Source organism: Lynx canadensis, chromosome B3 (assembly GCF_007474595.2).
Source record: "Lynx canadensis isolate LIC74 chromosome B3, mLynCan4.pri.v2, whole genome shotgun sequence".
NCBI classification, from domain to species: Eukaryota; Metazoa; Chordata; class Mammalia; order Carnivora; family Felidae; genus Lynx; species Lynx canadensis.
Genome location: NC_044308.2, coordinates 134050578 through 134071980, shown reverse-complemented (window position 1 = coordinate 134071980; position 21403 = coordinate 134050578). Strand labels below are relative to the sequence as shown.

Genomic DNA, 21403 nt, shown 5'->3' with positions numbered 1-21403 from the left:
ATTCTCCCTTTTTTCTGTTTTCATTCTTCATTACTTCTTCTCTGAAAGTAAGACTGAAATGTATTTGTCAAATCATTACAATTCCACCTTGATTCCCTGAGTAGATCAGATTCCAAGAATATCCTAACCACGGGCCTTTTTGATTCCCTTCATATTTGCAGATAAACTCAAGATAGCATTGTCATTACAGTAAGGGTTTTTGTCCCTTTACATTTGGTTTTTTAATCAAATGCTACTGTATTTCTATAGGTAAAGGCATAGCCTGAGTATCAGGAATCTAAAGCTGTATTGAGAGTTTATGTAGTTAACAAATCCAAAGCCAACTTGAGACTATGGCTGGTACAATCCGTGAATGTGCCTAGTTGCCTTTCAGTGGTTGTTGCCCACTGGGTTAAGGTCAAGATGATATCAACTTGGAGCATAATTTCAAAACCTATTCCAGGCCTTCTCCCCTTCCAATATCCATTAACAGTCTCTCTTAACCATGCTAAGCAATTTCAGTTTCTTGGCCGTTTCATATAAGGTCTAAGTTTTCCATGCCTTTATCATTCAACTTGGCCTGTTGGGCTGCTAAATTTAGTGACAGTGTCTCAAATTATAGGGCTAAGATAGCAAAACTTATTTTATTTCAAAATAAGTCTATGCCCTTTGGTAAAAATATCCTTTTACCTTAAAATGTATTTAATTGTGAACCCTGAGAGCCCATATATTGACATTAAGTTGGGGCTTACAACACTTTTCGGGCTTCTTGGAAGGGATCATGAAACCTATAAATTTGGGTGAATAGAAAGGAAAACTTCCATGGTTTGGTTACTTTTAGTAGATAATCTTGGGGACTCTTCTCTACTGTGCTCTACTACGTGTATGTTACAGTTGCTTTTTATAAATAGTTTCACTTTTGTGTAAATATGCTTGTTTCCCATAGTTTTTCTTAACTGATATTTTGGGGCCACCAACCAGCACTCATAGCATATCACTGACCCACTTTGGTCCAAAGCCAGTTTGCACATGTCATTGGCCCTTGCTTTCAGGAATTGATATTAAAATTTTCCTTGTAGCTTATAATTAATTACATGTTTTCTGTGATCACAACATTATGATGTTTGATATTTATTTGAATTTTACTTAAACTTTGGTGGCTCTCCTGGCATACAGTGCTAGGATTCTTAAAACATCTCTTGTATTCATCTAAGAATATCATTTAGATTTGCTTGATTATATTCTATGACAGCCATCGTAAATCTTATTTAATAGGTTCAAGGAAAGGACCCTTCAGTGGATATCACTCAGGATCTCGTAGATGAATCTGAAGAGGAGCGTTTTGATGATATGTCATCACCGGGTTTAGAATTGCCATCTTGTGAATTAAGTCGCCTTGAGGAAATTGCAGAACTTGTGGCATCATCTTTACCTTCCCCCCTGCGTCGTGAAAAACTTGCACTAGCACTGGAAAATGAGGGTTATATTAAAAAGCTCTTAGAGCTTTTTCATGTGTGTGAGGATTTGGAAAATATTGAAGGACTGCACCACTTGTATGAAATTATCAAAGGCATCTTCCTCTTGAATCGAACTGCTCTTTTCGAAGTTATGTTTTCTGAGGAATGTATAATGGACGTCATTGGATGCTTAGAATATGATCCTGCTTTATCACAACCACGAAAACACAGGGAATTTCTAACAAAAACAGCCAAGTTTAAGGAAGTGATTCCCATATCTGATCCTGAGCTGAAACAAAAAATTCATCAGACATACAGAGTTCAGTACATCCAAGATATGGTTCTACCTACCCCTTCAGTCTTTGAAGAAAATATGTTATCAACACTTCACTCCTTTATCTTTTTCAATAAGGTAGAAATTGTTGGTATGTTACAGGTGAGTTAGATCATTTTATTTTCCTACTTACAGAGATACTTCTTGATTGATACCGTTTAAACTGTTAATTGATTTAGCAGAAGTAATTTATTGTTCCTTGTAAATACCTAAATTGAGTTTTGATTTTTGTCTGAAGGTATGTATGTTGGTGTTATTAGAAGAGACTGTAATATTTAATACTGTGGGACCAGAGGGGTGTTATGTTTACGTCAGGGAAGGTAAATGTGATAAAGAAGTCTAGCTTGAAGAAGTTAAGGGAATGGTCTTAATGAAATGGTTGAATGTAGAATTAACTGAAGAATGTAAGTTCTGTAGAATTGGTAACGCTGCCAGGTAATTATATATAAAGGGACCCAGTTTTTAGGGTCAAGGGAATACAGATGTTGGCAAATTATAGTTGCGTCTCTCCTTAGCAAAGGGCATGCATGCTTCTTTATTAGACGAGTAGGGGGAAGTTGGATGTGGATATGAGTTACAGCTCCACCTGTCACTTAATAGCTATGTGACTTGGGCAACTTTCTTAACCTCCTGAAGCTTTGGTTTCCTGATCGGAAGGATGGTGATATTAGTATCTACCCTGTAAAGTCATGTGACGATAAAAGATCATGCATGAACGTGATGTAAGCCTTTTGAGCATTATTTTAAAGTATCTATTAATATTTGCCTTATTAAACCCCAAATTTTCTTTTTACAGTATCCCCAGTCTCTCAGGTCTGGTGTTTTAGGGGTGCTTGTATCAGAATTGCCTAGGGTGTAATGTTTCCTGGATTCTGCCCAAAGCACAGAAATCAAAATCTATGAGAGCTAGCCAGCAATCCACATTTGTAACACCTTCAAGGTCCAAAAACTTCTCAGGATATTATCCTATAGTGTAGGAATTAGTCTAGTCTAACCGAGATAAATCTTTGCGCTATGAGCAAAGTTCTATGATTTGTGCACCTGCCATGTTTTTTGTTTCTTTGATGCCCATGATATTGTAAGAATAACAGACAGATGATATGACTTGAAAGATATAAGACTTTACCTCAGATCTACAAATAATTGAAACCTGGTTTTGTTAAAGGAGGCAAATAAATGTCGGTAAGAGCTGCTTGATAGGACATGTTATGAATAAAGTAGTAAGTTTAATTTTTATGGTTGTTCCTTTTTAGAATATTGGTGTATTTTCAGGGTTCTTGCCTTTGTCACCTTAAAGAAACAAAACTATAAGTTCAAATAAAAAAGTCTTTTTTTTTTTTTTTTTCATTTTTATTTATTTTTGAGAGACAGAGCACAAGTGGGGAGGGGCAGAGAGAGAAGGAGACAGAATCCAAAGTTTAGGCTCTAGGCTCTGAGCTGTCAGCACAGAATCCGATGCGGGGCTCAAACTCACAAACTGTGAGATCATGACCTGAGCCAAAGTTGGACGCTTAACCGACTGAGCCACCCAGGCGCCCCAAATAGAAAAGTCATTTTACTAACACTGCTGTCCTGGAGCTGGGAATAATTCCAGTTCATGTTGACTGATTTGACATGTTCTCCATTCTTTTTAAAAGAGACATTTAAACAAATAATACAGTCAATACAGTAAAGGACAATAGTAATCTCTGTACAGTATATTGTGATTGATATAGACCAGGGAGAAAGGTTCCAGTACCAATTTCTATTTGTTCTTTGATAAGCATCTAGTTTTTACTGGAGCCTCTTTCTGGTTTCCTTGATAGTCCTGAGTGCTTCTGGTCTTTTCCTTTAGCTCCACGTGATTCTCATTTTGTTATTCAGGGATTTGTCACTTCTGTGTTTTCTTGGTCTTCATACCTGTGAGATGCCAGTTTTACTCATTAAGTATAAGTAATTTGAAGTTATTGAGTCTGTTTCCCTACAGTATGCTTTGCAAAATCTTGGCTGCCAATGCTGTAGTTTTGTTTCTCATGATGCGGGGCCACTTAGATCCAAAGTGCTGGTACGAAGGAAAGAATTTTATAAATTTTGAAAAGGGATGATTGAGATATAATTTAAACCAGGTTCTACCCACCTTATGTACACAATCATACTCTCCCCTTACTCTTAACTGCTCTGTGTAACATTATTAGATATTTAAAAAAAAATTTTTTTTAACATTTATTCATTTTTGAGAGAGCATGAGCGGGGAAGGGGCAGAGAGAGGGAGACACAGAATCCGAAACGGGCTCGAGGCTCTGAGCTGTCAGCATGGAGCCCTGACGCAGGGCTCGAACTCACAAACTGCGAGATCCTGACCTGAGCCGAAGTTGGACGCTCAACCAACTGAGCCACCCAGGCACCCCATATTAAACATTTTTTTTTTTTAAACATTCTTATTCTCTGAACTTCTGTATCCCCAAATAGAGCAATTCAGAGAATCTTTTTCAATCATTTGATTTCCACTTGGTGGGATATGTTATATCTGGGATGTGTCTTGAATTTGGGTGCCACTTGAGGTATGGTCTGTTTGTATATTTTAGAAAAAGTAAAGGTAGGATTAACCAATTTAATATCACAGAAGATGTTTCCTGAGCACGTACAACAGAGACTATGGAGTTTATGATCTAGTGGGAGATTACATACACACATATGTATATATCTATACATACGTACTAAGTATATATTTTTAACTTAGGCATGTCTGTAGGGCTGAAGTAGTGGTTGAATCTAACACTAGCTGAGGTAGTATGGAATTAAAGTATAACAAAATTTTTTAAATCGATATAGATATTTTAAGTTTATTTTGAGGGAGACAGAGACAGCATGAGGGGTAGAGATACAGAGAGAACCCCAAGCAGGCTCTGTGCTGCTAGCTATGGAGCCCAATGTGGGGCTCAAACCCACAAACCATGAGATCATGACCTGAGGTGAAACCAAGAATCGGACGCTTAACTGAGCCACCCCAGTGCCCCAAAGTATAATAAAATCTTAGTGAAAAATAGTGATGGAGGGGCGCCTGGGTGGCTCAGTCGGTTAAGCATCCAGCTTCGGCTCAGGTCATGATCTCGTGGTTTGTGGGTTCGAGCCCTGCATCAGGCTCTGTGCTGACAGCTCAGAGCCTGGAGCCTGCTTCGGATATTGTGTCTCCCTCTCTCTCACTGTTTTTCCCCTGCTCACAACACTGTCTCTCTCACAAAAATAAATAAAGCTTTAAAAAAATTTTGTTTTTAAAATACATTTTTAAAATGTTTTATTTTTGAGAGAGAGAGAGCATGAGAGTGTGAGCAGGGGAGGGGCAAAGAGGGAGGGATAGGATCTGAAGTGGTCTCTGTGCTGACAGCAGAGAGCCGACATGGGCTTGAACCCACAGACCATAGGATCATGAGCTGAATGAAGATGGAATGCTCAACCACATGAACCACCCAGGCACCCCAAAGGAAGCTTTTCTTAATTTTTACCTTCATTTGAGAGGTTGTAGAACCTTACTCTCTAAAGGTAAGGTTTTAAAATCCTATGTAAATGAGGGGGTTGCAAACTATAGCCCATATCCTTTTTTATAAGTCAAGTTTTATTTGAACACAGCCACGCTCATTTACATATTGTTTACGGCTGTTTCTTACTATAACAACAGAGTTAAATGATTGTGGCAGGGACCATATGGTCCACAAAGCCTAAAAATATGCACATGGTGGCCCTTAAATAGGCTTAAGAAATTAAAGCCTTGCCCAAATATAAAGAAGAATTTTCCTTGATAAATCCCCAGTTTCTCCTTTAATAGTTTGGTTTTTCCTTCTCTCTTTTAAAGAGTACCATTAACAATACCATCTTTCCTTTTTCCAGTTATTCAGTTTGTACCTTCTATAGTATCTGAAAATTATGTTTTAATATACTCTTACCATTAGCATAAATTTGTCCTTTGATTTAACAGGAAGATGAAAAATTTCTGACAGATTTGTTTGCACAACTAACAGATGAAGCAACAGATGAGGAAAAGAGACAGGAATTGGTAAGAAATTTGATACTTATGAAAGGCATAAAACTAAAACAACAGATCTTTTATATTCACTTGTCCTTTTCCTTCTTTTAGGTTAACTTTTTAAAAGAATTTTGTGCATTTTCCCAAACGCTTCAACCTCAAAACAGAGATGCTTTTTTCAAGACTTTGTCAAACATGGGCATATTACCAGCTTTAGAAGTCATCCTTGTAAGTTTGTTTCTGTTTATATTTAATTTCCATTATATTTTTAATCCACAAAGATAATATATTTTTATGTTACATGCAATTATTTGGTTATAGCCAAGATTTAATATTAGCTGTGTATTATTACAGTAAAAACTATGAAATTCTAGTGTTAGAGAAGAGTCCTTAAACCTTATTGAAAGAATACTCAGGAATTTTCCGTATTTTTAATAATAAATTGTTAAATTGTAGCCCATTGAAATGTGACAGAAGAAAAGTAAACAGGAATAAAAGAAAGTATAACTTTATCCACAGAACAGGTTCTACGTGCCAAATTACCTTGACCTCTTTCTTACTGCATTGTTTTCTTATAATTTGTTAGGTTTTGGGTTTACGTAGCTGTAAGTTCCATATTTTTATAATCCTAGGAGAAATAAGTGCTTTTTATCTGCAGGGCATGGATGATACACAGGTGCGAAGTGCTGCTACTGATATATTCTCATACTTGGTTGAATATAATCCATCCATGGTACGAGAGTTTGTCATGCAGGAGGCACAACAGAATGATGATGTAAGTAAGAAGTTAACAGAGCAAAAAATAACCAACAAGGTAAATATTATTTGCGCTAACAGTAAGTATTTGTACATGGGGAGCTGTAACTGTATTTATTATTCATTTTTAAAGATTCAAATAGCTAATATTTGGGAAAAGTGTAGCCATAATACACATGGCTTTTTCTTCCCCTAAATTGGCTCCTTAGTTTAGAAATTGTGTCTTACAGCAATTATTTGTTAATGCTCACCTTAAGTTTCTTTTTAAATTTTTGAGATCACATTTCTTAATTCTGTCATTAACTTGATATGCTATCTTATTTGAATCATTAATCAATAAATTGCTCTTCTGTATGTGGAATTATAAGTAACTTCCCTAGGAAAACATTGGCTTTGCTAGGGATAGATTCTCAAAAACACCAGGAGTGAAGAAAGGAAGCACAGTCCCTTGGAAAAGTATTTAGGGTACTTTCTTTACTGCCTGACCATTAGGGAACGAGCTGTGGCCTTGTTTACTCGCACACACACACACACACACACACACACGTCAATTTTAAAGTGAGAGAATCCGTAGTGTGAAGCGTGCTCCTGGAGTGTGCTATATGGCGTATGCAGCAGCCCCAAATGTGTGTGCTCTTCTGTTTTATTCTTAGATATTTGATCCAATGATTCTGAATTTTTTTTCTTCCTGCTCCCATAAAATTTTAGAAGTGACTTCTGAAAATAAACTAATATGTTTTGCCCTCAACTGCATCTTGAAAGGGGAGGGAGGCATTTAGGAAAAAAAAATCTATGCAGAATTGAGAAAATAGATTTTACTTTTTTATAAAGTCTTAAATGTCAAAATGAAGTGGAATGCCTAGTAATTTTCTGTATTTAAGGGTTGCTCTTTTTGTTTGTTTGTTTTTTAATCGTAGTACCAGGGTAAGTGTAGAAAAGTACCAGTTTGGACTGTTAAATGTTATGTCACATTTTTCTTTTATAAGTAGTCCTATCCAGAAAACCAAAATACCTGTATTATTAAAAATAAAGGCTATTCTTGTTGGCCCTGAAACTCACTAGTTGCACATACATTAATTTAGTATGTCACTTTCATGCAGTAGGCCTCTTAATTCCCAATTTCGATCTTTATGTCCATCCTACTGCTGAATATACAGGCAAGAGCAGAGATTTCCTCACTGAATCCCTCTCTGTTTTTATTTTACTCCTTGGGCTAGGAACTGCAGTCATAGAGCTTCAGGAAAACTATCAGTTTTCATTGACATTGGGAATCATTATAATACATTTGTTCTCTATGCTATCTAAATACCATAATCTTATTTCTTCTAACTTCACACATTTAGGTACCAACTAAATTTATTTTTAATGGAAATTTTGTATCATTTCCATAAGTGGAGAACACATACAGATATCATTTGCCATAAGTAGAAAGAATCTATAGAAATGCAGTAAAAATAGAACAATGCTGTAAATTCTAGCTAAATATTCTTACTATGAAACTGAAAGCCCATTAGCTTTCTTCAGAAAAGGGAAATTTTGTTATCAAGAAGTACAAAGCTCTACGGGCACCAAATGAACTTTGTGTTTGCCTTAATCAAAGGGATTTAAAGATCAGAGAGAAAGAAAGAGACTTTCTTTTCTGTACTACTTAGTGTAAATGTGCCTGTAGCGTGCTTGAGGGAAACACTGCCATATATCCTGTTAAAGAAGTTAGTCATTTCTTTTGTTTGCAGTTAACAGGGCAGCTAGTATAATGCTGTAACGTGTCATAGTGTGTGCTTTTACATTCTCACTCATAGTAAGTGATCCTTATTGTATGTACTTTTCTCACCAGGATATTTTACTCATCAACCTCATTATAGAACATATGATTTGTGATACAGACCCTGAACTTGGAGGAGCAGTCCAACTTATGGGCCTGCTTCGAACTTTAGTTGACCCAGAGAACATGTTAGCTACTGCCAATGTAAGCCACAGGCATTTTTCTCGTTTTCATACTAGTATATTGTTTATAGCTGGTAGGAACCAATGCCGTTAAAGTTCATGGAAGTGTTTTTGATTCCTTAGAAAACAGAGAAGACTGAGTTTCTGGGTTTCTTTTATAAGCACTGTATGCATGTCCTCACTGCTCCTTTACTGGCAAATACAACAGAAGACAAACCCAGCAAAGGTAAGATAATGCAGGTTGGTAGTGAAGTTCTTTGTTCTTGAATTCTGAAATTCAGAGTTGATGTAGAGTAATAGTCTTTAAAAGTTCAAGCCATTTGGATACATTTTCAAAAAAGGTGCTCAAGGTAAAATTTCTTTAAAAGTGCTATAATTGAAGACAATAAAACGTAATAGGAGATAATTGTTGCTTTCAGAATTTTAAAAGTTTTTAAGGCAATATTCATATTTTTTTATTTTTATTTACATAGGTTAAAAAATAGAAGGAAGTAATTATGAACAAAGTAATTTTGTTATTTGCACTCCAGATGTGCAGAGCAAGGCTGTGCTCACTATTAAACTCTTTCTTTCCATTTGGGGATTATTCATATACTGATGACTCATTATTTCTGCATTTCATTCCTTTAGCTTGCGTGTGTGTATTTCAGAGAGTAGGTTTTTTTTAATTTTTTTTTTTTTTTAATGTTTGTTTATTTTTGAGAGAGAGAGAGAGACAGAGCATTGAGCAGGAGAGGGGCAGAGAGACAGGGAGACACAGAATTGGAAGCAGGCTCCAGGCTCTGAGCTGTCAGCACAGAGCCCGATGCGGGGCTCGAACTCATGAACTGTGAGATCATGACCTGAGCCAAAGTCGGACACTCAACTGACTGAGCCACCCAGGTGCCCCCAGAGAGTAGTTTTAGGATGTTCAAGGGAAATCCTTTATTGATGTTTCGAGAAGATGATTTTGTTCTCGATGAATTATCAGTACAATATAACTTACATACCACTTAGAAAATAAATATTAAATTTAGTTTTTTGTGACTCTAGGATTAAGTCTGGGAACCATGATAATTCATTTTTCTGTCTACTTTATTTGTACTAGGTAAAGCTTAAGGCTTTTTTCCAAACACATTTATTTAGTTCTTTAAACATTTATTAAAAACCTGTTGTGTGGAAGTTACTGTGCTATATATAATCTTTAGGGGCTAAATGGGGGAAATGAAAAAAGTAAGTAAAATACTTCCAGAAGCTTTCTGCCTGGTGAGGAAGAAAGATAAGCCAATGATTATAACTCAGTGTGGATTCATCCTGTGTAATAAAGGAGCCACAAAACATAGTGGAATCATAGGAGCAGAGAGAATAATTCCACCAAAGACCAGATGGTATCTTTCAAGCCCTCCTGTGCCATGTGTACTGTCCATCTTATGAGGGATGTGTTAAGACATGGTAGAGCATTCTTGCACCTTGGAATAAAGCAGATCTAATAGATTCATGTCTCATCTCTGCCTTGCTGTTCATACTTGGGTTTTGTGAAACAAATTCCTCTTAGAGTTGCTGAAGAAAATGTAAAGCACAGTTCTTGGCACATGGTAGGATAGGAATCCATTGTTTGTTCCCTTTTCCTTAACTTGAAATTTGGGGTTGGGGCACCTGGGCGGCTCAGTTGGTTAAGCATCTGAGTTGATTTCAGCTCAGATCACAATCTCAACGGTTTGTGAGGTCAAGCCCCCTGTTGAGCTCTGCGCTGACAGCTGGAAGCCTGCTTGGGATTCTCTATCCACCACCCCCCCTCCTCCCTGCCAAGTAAATAAACATATAAAAAATAAAATTTTGGATAGGATTTTACTTGATTGGAATTTAGATACTTACATTTGGAAAGGAAAAGAATATTAGTCATTAAATATAATCGTGTTTTGTTTTTAGATGATTTTCAGACTGCCCAGTTGTTGGCACTTGTACTGGAGTTGTTAACATTTTGTGTGGAGCACCATACCTACCACATAAAGAACTACATTATTAACAAGGACATCCTCCGGAGAGTGCTAGTTCTTATGGCCTCAAAGCATGCTTTCTTGGCATTATGTAAGTGTTACTTCTGGTAGAATTAGTTATTATTGATATATTATCATGTTGTTGGTACCTTTGGGTCTTAACTGCCTAAGAAAAGATCATGGATTTCAGGTCAAGAGACCTACATTCTAATAGGAAACTACACTGATTATATAATTTCACCACATTTTGAGATGATTTTCCTCATTTGCATATTTCTCAGTTACATAAGCAAAGGGGTTGGTGTGCATCTACAAAATTAATATTAAAGTATTCCATTATTAAAATGGCACCTTAGATCATTTTACCTCCGTAACTTTTTTAGGACTGCATTACTAATTATAAATCAGACGTTCCTGGGTCTCACACTAAATCATGAAGAATATTTTTGTAATTTGGAAATTTATAGCTAACAGCACTGACTTCCTAAAACACATTCCGAGTTACAAAATGCCCAGCACAAATGTCTGTAGATGGTCCATTCATTGACTGCACAAATACTTTTTTCTCATGTTTATTTCTATTTGACAATATAACATTTTTTTAAACATATAATTTATTGTCAGATTAGCTAACATACAGTGTATATACCGTGATTCATCACTTTACATACAACAACCAGTGCCGGACAGTATAACATTTTATTACCTCTGACAATTCAGAGCGAGAGGGGCAGACTTCAGAGGTGACCAGATCCAGGCTGTGGTCTATTTTTGCACAACTTACAAGCTGAAAAGTGGTTTTCATGTTTTTTAAAGGGTTGTTAAAAAAAAAAAAAAAAAAAACGCTACAGATGCCATACATATGTGGCTTAATAAAGCCTAAAATGTGGACTTGTAAACCTTTATGGGAAAAGTTTGTCAGCTCTCTTAGAGCAACACATGGATTGTTCTTAGTTATACACGTTTTTCAAAACTTAACTGTGTTAAGGCCCTATTTGTTGAAATAAAACATGTTTCAGAATTGCAAATAGGTTATTTGAGAATGTACTTGATCATGTAGCAGCCAGCCTTTGGTAAGTTGACAGACCAATGTGGGGGGGTACCTTAGAGGCTCGATAAAATGTCTGCTGGTAATTTGTCTTTTGTTTTTTATGGGTAAGTTTGGTTGTTTTGTCATTGTTTAAAGGCATCACAGTCATTCACTAATTGAAGGCCTGAATATATGTATATACATGTATATCCATTTTTTGCTATTTTTTTAACTACTTTTACAATTTTATTACTTAATGGATTTTTAAAATATCCTTAACATTATAAGAACATTATTTTTATAAGGATGTGTCTGATGTTGATTTGCTCTACAATATTTTATCTTTAAAGTAGTAAGTAGAAGTACATTTCCTTCTAAAAACATTAAACATTTTTATCAGGGTAACCGCTAGTTGACTTAGTTTTTCGGGCCAATGTACACACAGCAGTATGGACTGAGACTACACGTAGTCATAGTATATTTTCATTTTTCAACTTTCAGATATTTAGTAAAATTAGTTTCTGTTGATTGTCCAGAAACTTTGATGCTACCCTTGGTAAACTTTTTCAGCCAAAAGTAACTCGGAGCATGTGTGGCATTAATCTAGACTGCTAAGAACAACAAAAAAATAAATGGGACAACAACAAAAAAAATGCATTATTTCAGTCCTGCCTTACTAATGTACTATCCATGAGCTCAGCATTTGCAAAAGAAGGGCTTTTTAAACTCATTCACTTTCCTTCTATACCAACCACAGCAAAAGTGAGAGCCCCCTGACTAAATTGAGAGTGAATTCATAATGAACACTTCTTTCGTGTTAAAATAGAAGGTTTTGTTCAAGTGCGGGGAAAGGCAGTTTAGGACAGAATGGAAAAACTAAATAAATGAGTATGTTGATCATTTATTTCAATAAATGTATCAAGTACCTACTATCCTATTTTGTCAGTACTAAGCTCTGCATTTTAGACATTTGTCATCTGTGAGATCAAGGTGAGTCTTAAAATTAACGGCATGTTGTTGTGAATGATAGTTTGGTTGGTTTGGTTTTCTTAGAGTAGAAAAAGTTTCTTGTAATCAGTGGCATCTTAGACTTGATGAAGTATGCTAAATACCTGGTACAAAGAAAATGAAGATGATTAAGACCTGGACTCAGCTGTCAAAGGGATCAGAGTTCATTAGGAGATAGTCCTGTAAAAATCAAAATACAATGCCCTAAGTACTATATTGAGGTGTGTTTGGAAGCATAGTGGAAAGAATTTATTCTCCACGAATGAGTCAGATCAGGAAAATTTTGCAAAAGAGGTAAACTGGGTTGGATTGGTCATGGGAGAATGTGGCATGCTTGGTTGAACACACAGCTAATGTGCAGATGTGGGGAAAGTGTGACATGTTAATGGTTTGGTGTAGGTAGAACACACGAGTCCAGTGGGAGAGTGGCAGGAGAGGGATAAAAAAGGCTTTTGGTTCGCAGTTCTTGATCTCATTATTTTGCTTGCAGTATCATCAAGAAAAGGTCTCAAAATTTAATGAGAACGATGAAGAGATTTCATTCCAGGGAAGGTTTATATTGTAGGAAAATCTTAGTTATGCTTTATTCTTCGCATTTTCCAAACGGAGTTAGCATTAAACCTAACTCACTCTCAAATTATTCTCCGTGTGGCTGTCTTCCCAGATTGAGAACGTGAGTAGTTTCTGGAAGAGGATGCCAGTCATAAGGAATAAGCACTCTAGGACTGGCTGTAGAGTATAGAGTAGGAGTTTTTGATCGAGGATTTCTTAAAGAACGAAGTATAAATTTGAGGAGATGTAGAACACTTTCAGTCTGCTAACATCACATTGAAAGAAAATGTTAGGTGCAGTGTTCATTATAAGTGAATTTAGACGCCAGATTATAAGGACAGCAGGTAACGAATGAGTGGTTAAATGTAAACAAGTTGGGAACTTCACCGAACTTGCCTTTTTTTTTTTTTTTTAATATCCGCTGCTTATTAGAAGGCTTTTATCCTAAAGCCAACAAATCGGTTCTGTAGGGGAGACCAGCAGTCCTTTCACAATGTAGGCCTTTATAGGTTAGATATATACATAGAGCAGTTTTATCCGTCTGATTTCCTTGGTTTTTCAGGGTTCATGTCTAGTTTTTTTGTTAAAGATGTGGACATCTATAAAAGGAATGAAATAAAAATGTTACTGTAGATGCTTTATTTGGCCATCATTAGTTACATATGAGGCAAGAAGTCTCAACTTGTGACACGAAATCTCCCGTTGTGTGAGGTGAAGAGGAATGACTTTAGAGATGATTGAAACGAAGCACCAGAGATTCCTGGAATGTTGATAAAGTTTAGAGGGAAGCATGGAAGCAGAGTGCACTTTACATCGAAAGTCCTCCAGTTATGCCACTGTGGCCTCTCCCAGAAGCTTTCTCTAATTTACTCTGAGCAACTTGACTTGATAGAACTCACTGGTAAATTTTTGAAAGCAACCTTTATTCAACAGCAAGTAGTGGTTGGATACTCTTGATGCAGATTTGCTTTTGGGGAAGACTTTGAGTGGACGTGACCCACTTCTGGATATAAATAAATGAGGGCAAATGGAAAGGAGGAACAAAACAAAGACCAGTAGAACCGTCTTCCATCTACACCAGCAGTTTCTGGACAGAAGTGCTCTTGAGGAAATAGTGGTCCCACTGCACACCTCGGTCTTAGTGAATTCTAGGAAGGGAGTTTCTTACCAATTACCTAGGAACCGCACGCAGACCACAGGGTGCAGCTAGCGTGTGTTATGGTAGGACACAAGTCTCCACAAAGCCTGCAGAGTTCAGAGTACTGATTCTTGAAATAATAGCTCGTGCCTTAATTACTAAAAACTGAACATCTGGCCTGAGCTCCAATGGATTGTTTTTTATTCTGACAAATGGAACTGCCTCACTAAGTTCCTTTGTCAAGTGACATCACAAAAAAACCAAACTCTAAAATCACTGTTTTGGGAAAATAAACCCTTGTTAGGCTTGACTTAACACACAGGTGCCTCTTACTGTTTAAAATGTCTTAATTTCACCATGCTTTTGTATTTGAAAATAATTCAGTAGTTGAAAAAAAAAATGCAATTACTCTTCTATACATTATTTTGAAATTCCCTGCCCAGAGTGTCACTTTAGAAAGAGACACTCTTCAATAAGTTGCATTGTTAAGGCAGTTTATAACCAGCTTGTACCTAAATGGGCATTCACTTGTGGACCTCTTTTCTGCCAACTAAAGAAAAATTGAGCTGCTTTACTCCTCTGCCTTCCCACCCAGAAACCGTGTCAGCATGGTTGCCTGGCTACCTGCTCATGAAGGACTTGATTAATAACAAATTGGCAATTTAACGAGCCACTTCCATGATCTCCAAAGAAACCAAAATACAAACACAATAATTAATCTTGCCAACCGAAGACGATGTGACTGCATGAAGTGAGTATGCTTTTTTGAACTGTTTACAATAACTGGGGCATTAACTTACTGATAAACTCCATTTAGGTAAAGAGGGTTTGTCTAGCTGTCTGAGTATATTTGGATCTTGACGAATGGTGACTTAAGTAACTCCCCATACCTCAAGATGTAAATATACCTTTTAATCTGTAAGTTAAAGCCTAATTAATTGTAAAAAGGAAAATTAGGAAAAAAAGTTAAAAAGCATACTCGCTGCAATAAGCCTAGAGGACCACGTTTTAAAAGCAACATTCTCTAAATTTATTTCAAAATTATGGGAAGGCAAGTTATGGGTCATGCAGAGTTTGTGGGTTTATAGTAGTGCTCCTGACACATTGACAGATCAGCCATCGTAAACCCAGAACTCTGATGCAGAATAGTAAGAGTGTCCAAAAATAATGAATATCAAATTATACGTGGATTGCCCTAATAAAACAATGGTTTTTGTTGTTTTCAAGGTGACTGTAGAAGGACATATTTAGAATTTTCTCATCTTTAGTATAAAGCTTAATTCATTTGTCAGCCCTGTTTTAGCTCTTATTTTAGATGTGAAGTACATTTTGGTCATTAGTAGGTTCCAGAATTTTTCCACTCTCTGAGACTTGTGTTCTATCATGACATACACTATTTCCAGAATACATTTTTCTGGTAACCCTTTTGTGATCCCTGTTCCTTAGGTACATACTTCTGGAAGCGGTAACCTAACACTGCACGAAGAAATATTTATTACACAGGTTTTTTTGTTTATCTAAAATATGGAAGTGGGGTATATAATTTGAACAACGATGCCTCTGTGTTTCAGGTGCTCTTCGTTTTAAGAGAAAGATTATTGGATTAAAAGATGAGTTTTACAACCGCTACATAATGAAAAGTTTTTTGTTCGAACCAGTTGTCAAAGCGTTTCTCAACAACGGATCCCGCTACAATCTGATGAACTCTGCCATTATAGAGATGTTTGAATTTATTAGAGTGGTAGGTTCTGTATTTTCCAGTTAGAATTTTGGTTTTAATTGAGAATACTGAATATGCATTATTGATATTGTGGCTTGAGATTATACTTGGAGAAAATTTTAAAAAGAAAACCCATGTAACCAGAAGCTTGTAAGGGATTCAGTTCAAAGTAATACAGTCTCTCAGCAGCTGTGAATCCTTTACAGGATAGTTGGACGACTGATTTAACACCGTCATGGTAATCATTTTAAGAAAGTAGAATTAACAAAAACCACATCAAAACTTTGAGGGCTTCTGAATTGTGACTTTTCCCTATATACTTTCAAAGAACAATTTCAGGGGTGCCTGGGTGGCTCAGTTGGCTAAGTGCCGACGTCAGCTCAGGTCATGATCTCACAGTTTGTGGGTTTGAGCCCCGCGTCGGACTCTGTGCTGACAGCTCAGAGCCTGGGAGCCTGCTTCGGATTCTGTGTCTCCCTCCCTCTCTGCCCCTCATCCACTCGTGCTCTGTTTGTTTCTCAAAAATAAACGTTAAAAAAAATTTAAAGAATAATTTCATTACAGACTTCTGAATCTTTAGTAATAGAGTAGGCTAGTGGTTCTCAAACAGTGTGTTAGAATTATCTGTGACATGCTTTAAAATTATGGTGAAACATACATAATGTGAATTTACCTTTTTAAAAAAAATATTTGAGCATGTGTGCAGCTCATGACCTGAGTTGAAACCGAGTCAGGTGCTTCACCAACTGAGCCGCTCAGAAACCCCCAAAATTTGCCTTTTTAAAAAGCGTACAATTCATCGGCATTAAGTGCACTCACACTGTTGTGCAACCATCACCACCATCTGTCTCTAGCACTTTTCTGTGATGTGCTGATCCCACCCCACACTTACTTAAATTTAAGAATCATCTGGGGTGGGACCTGGGCATTTACTTTGGGAAGACCCGTTAATTCTGAGATACACCAAAAATCAGAGACACTTTGGTACGTAGCATAGCCAATTATGCCCATTTTCAGCATTTGATTAAGACTGGCTTATAATTTTATGAAGTTCATCTGTTTGGAGCAGGTTATTGAATTCTCTACAGTTAAGCCTCCTCTCAGCAAAAGTAACATTTTCCTATTGTATGTTTTCATTATAATTCTTTTCTGTAGGAAGATATAAAATCATTAACTGCTCATGTAATTGAAAATTACTGGAAAGCGCTGGAAGACGTAGATTATGTACAGACATTTAAAGGATTAAAACTGAGATTTGAACAACAAAGAGAAAGGCAAGATAATCCCAAACTTGACAGGTAAATTACTACATTTTTTAAACTATTCATTCAAGTTCGACGGTGGTGCCTCTTTCTGGCCTGGCTGGGGGAGGGAGGGATGGGATAAGCGGGAGTTGTAGTTTTCTGCAATGGCCAACGTGAATGTTGTCCTGAAGGTGTAGGTGGATATTGGCTTGGTCTTGGACTCTTCGTTAGGCATTTATCAGACTAGATAGTAAAAAAGAAAACCCAACACTTATGTGGCAGTGGGGCTTCATTGATTTGCTTTGAATTACTTTGTTACCAGTTACTTAAGAAATCTTGTATATTTTTCTAAATGCATGAATTCACATACTTACGGTAGATTTTAAAATCCATGAATTAGGATTAATTCCTGATGTTAACAAGTTTAATAACTGATCCATAATACTAGAGATGGTGGACTTTTTCAATCATATATGAAAAATCTGGTTGGGTAGAGTCTGGTTCTTCATTAGCCTGTGTATAAATCTGTTCTCTCCTTGCTCTGTTAAGACGGTCTAATTCGGAGCACCACTTTGAAGACTGTCTAAAGGAGTCTGTGGAGGAGTCGGTTTACTTTCTTCTCTTTACTCCTAGCATGCGGTCCATTTTGAGGAATCACAGGTATCGAAGAGACGCCAGAACACTAGAAGACGAAGAGGAGATGTGGTTTAACACTGATGAAGATGACATGGAAGATGGTGAAGCTGTCGTGTCTCCATCTGACAAAACTAAAAATGATGATGATATTATGGATCCAATAAGTAAATTCATGGAAAGGAAGAAATGTATGTTGAAAAGCTGGGCAAAAATGACAGCTTTCCCACCCTGGTTTCTTTCTCTCTTTCTTGAGAAAACGAGTATCTACTTTGTGTCGTGACCTAGATTTCAAAGACTTAGTTGCTTTACAGAATGTGACTTAATGGCTGGGGGTGAAAGCATGGACTAAATTTTCTTAATTTGACTTGACTTGGGAGAACTAGATTATTTCGGGAAGGGTGGAAACACTGGATACAGAAGGAAGGTTTCATCCCTTCTCAGTAGTGTGTTGAACATGTGTTTTCCCCCAGCAAAGGAGTAAGCTAGGAAGTTGTGTTTAGTGCCACCTCATTTGGGGGGATTAAAAAAAGACAAGTATGGGTGACAACTATTGACAATATTCTTATTTTTAGTAAAAGAAAGTGAGGAAAAAGAGGTGCTTCTGAAAACGAATCTTTCTGGTCGGCAGAGCCCAAGTTTCAAGCTTTCCCTCTCTAGTGGAACAAAAACTAATCTCACCAGCCAGTCACCTGCAGCAAATCTGCCTGGTTCGCCGGGATCCCCGGGATCCCCAGGATCTCCAGGCTCTCCTGGATCTGTCCCTAAAAGTACATCTCAGACGGCAGCTATTACTACCAAGGTACATTTTGACTTCCAGGCCTTTCTCATTTAATCTGGTTCAACAGTAACTGTGACTGAGATTTCCTTTGGGTACTGTCTTTTGGAACTGATCAAACCTTTCTGAACTAGAGGGAATGAATAATCCTCCCGCTACTACCTGAATGTATGCAGAACTTGAGCAATTTCTGAAAGTTTTTTATGACCAGTACCAAAGTCTGAATAAATTATTTTGGTGGTTTGCGTTTTAGAACTCCGGTTCAGATTTGTTTCAAAACATACACAAAATTTTAAAGTTATTCTTTATCAACTTTCCCAATTAACACCCAGATAAAGACTTGTGTGGAAGAAAAATAAATACCTGGACATTCCCAACACTATTTTTCCAAGCAAGGTTTATAAAAAAGAATTAACCATCATCTCTTTTCATATAAGAAAGGATCAAAATTTTAACACCAAAAATGTGGACAAGACATAATCTTAGGATAAAAACCTATTCCCTGGGTCACCTTATGCTGCCCAGGACTAGCAGACTGGGCATTTGGAATTCGTTGATCTAAATCGGGAATACAGTGCCCCACCCACAGTTGTTTTTTCTTTGACAATTGCACGAGACCCCTAAGGGCTAAGAAGTGAATCTGAGAGATGCTGAAGTGAAGGGACCACAGAGCAGTGGGACTTCTTCCACAGCCTCCTAAATAGAGCTGCAGTGGTTTCTGGCGAAGGCACGGGTCTAAAAGGAAGCTGGAAGGAAAGGCAGACTCCCTTTCCTAACTTCTAATGATCTGCCCTCCTGGTCTGTTGGTCTTCTGTAGTTTGTTAATGCACTGTTAAATTTTAAAACATTTTTTCAATTCAGTAATTACTGATTCCATCTCCTGGGTGATTTGTTAGGATTACAGACTAAAAATTTTATTACGGAAAACTTAGGGAAAATACAGTGAATTTCAGTTGCATCTAATCTCACGTAACCACACAGTATATTGGGAGGGGGGAATCTGTATCCTTTATCTAGACTTAAAATATGTGCTGGAAATGTAGTTTAAAAAAAAAATAAACCTTATTTCTGAACAGGGAGGCCTCGTGGGTCTGGTAGATTATCCTGATGATGATGAAGACGATGATGAGGATGAAGACAAGGAAGACACGCTACCGTTGTCAAAGAAAGCAAAGTTTGAGTCCTAATAATGGCAACTGCCTCTGATCAGTACCTGTTGAGAAAACTGGTTCTCTACCCCTCCCCCCTACAAAAATCCACAACCAAGCAGTGGTCTCTTGTGAATGACTGATCCAGATCAGCCTCCCACACTTGACTTCTGCTCATCAAGTGCCAATTCAATGGAGCAGGAGGAGGGGATATTATACATTTAGGGGAAAGACTTAAGCCTTTGAGCTCTCCAGCTTGGACCACACATTGCCCTTTTCTCAGGGAAGGAAATGGAAACAAAAAGCCAACAGGGCAGGGGTTTTGTAAGTGGAACTCTGGATTGACTGGTCAGTTGCTACAATCAGAATATGCTTTCTCGGACCACGTTTGAGACTCAGAAGAATAGGCTCTTGTGCCCTGATTCTTCACTAGTTAAGAATGCCAGCAGTTTCTTTGTATAAAGAGACCTGCCTTTAAAATCATACATTCTGAGCATTTTAGTCAAGCTACAACAGGTTTGGAAAACCTCTTTGGGGGAGGGGCGAATATAAAGTTTCCTCTTTTTTATCTGTTCCCTTTGCCCTTCAAACTGCAGATTTTTTTTTTTTTTTTAAAGTGGGGATTTGTCCCTACTTGATTAAAGATTGAGTGGAATTCTAGATGTGGTCATTTGTGTCATAATTTTTTGGTTTCATTTTGTTTTTGATTTTTTTCTCCCCTGAGTGTATGCTTAGTTGTTGAGTATATATATTTGGGACCATTAAAACTTTTTTTGATGTAATATAACCTAACGTTGTGCTGGTACCTGTTTTACCATGTGTAATTTTTGTTCTACATCACAGTTCTTAATTTGTTTAGAGTTTTATGAAAGATGGTATAGTTTTTATTGACAAAAACAAAGTAATCTTACAACTATGTGCATACAAAAGCAATACTATTTTGTGACTAAATATTTTATATTAAAATTTACATCAGCAACTGTCTTGAGAATTCAGGGAAATAGAGTGGAATTTAAAATTTCAACCATTTTGTTAAACCTAGAAACGTGAAATTAGTATTCCAAAGAGATTCTGAAATTTCATATCTTGGGAAAATGACGGTACATTAAATCTAAATTGAGGCTGGATGATTTAAAAATAACATATTTGACTTTTGAATAATAAAAAGAAAAGTGAAGAGTAAGAGAAATTGTATTAGTTGTATGTTTCTTTTCTTTTCTTTTTTTTTTTAACTATTCCCTTTGGAATACCAGCTGGAGTTGTAAGTGGTGGTCCCTAAATAATACGTGGCCAAAGGACCATCAGCTATCACCTTAGTGCAACAGTATTTTTAAATAGGTTCCTTTTATTGTCGTAGGTGTTAAAATTCTTTTAAGGAAGTGAAAACATACCTTGACATCACATACCCTCACTTTTTTTTTTTAAATAAGCTTTTAGAACTTAAGAATGGGTTTACAAATGTGAATAAAAATCCATATCCAGGAAATGATACTATTTTAAGTATCATACTTTTAACTGAGTTAATCTAACAAGCACTGTGTGCTTCTACTCTTTTGCTTAGTTTAGTCCTCAGTAAATTCTAACATGTGGTACCAAAAACAAGGTTATATTTAATAGTTGGAAAGAAAACCAGGAAGTGATAACTTGTTACAGTCATGAAACAAGTTTTATTGTTGGCTGTTTTTTTAAACAAATTTTGGGTGCAT

At 36.8% G+C, this 21403-nt stretch overlaps 1 protein-coding gene across 2 annotated transcripts in view; it reads left to right on the top strand.

Moving 5' to 3' along the window:
* Window positions 1-20357, top strand: part of PPP4R3A (protein phosphatase 4 regulatory subunit 3A) — a 37272-nt gene extending 16915 nt beyond the window's left edge. Inside the window, exons 4-15 of one of the 2 annotated variants that reach the window (XM_030319799.1) lie at window positions 1255-1872; window positions 5723-5800; window positions 5882-5998; window positions 6429-6545; window positions 8361-8492; window positions 8594-8696; window positions 10379-10537; window positions 15746-15915; window positions 17050-17192; window positions 17772-17962; window positions 18347-18573; window positions 19626-20357. In XM_030319799.1, the coding sequence (XP_030175659.1) occupies window positions 1255-1872; window positions 5723-5800; window positions 5882-5998; window positions 6429-6545; window positions 8361-8492; window positions 8594-8696; window positions 10379-10537; window positions 15746-15915; window positions 17050-17192; window positions 17772-17962; window positions 18347-18573; window positions 19626-19736 (2166 nt within the window). In that variant the 3' untranslated portion in view covers window positions 19737-20357. Of the gene's footprint in view, window positions 1-1254; window positions 1873-5722; window positions 5801-5881; window positions 5999-6428; window positions 6585-8360; window positions 8493-8593; window positions 8697-10378; window positions 10538-15745; window positions 15916-17049; window positions 17193-17771; window positions 17963-18346; window positions 18574-19625 lie in introns of both variants that reach the window. The other variant, XM_030319798.1, reaches the window with a different exon arrangement.
* Window positions 20358-21403: the final 1046 nt, after the last annotated feature.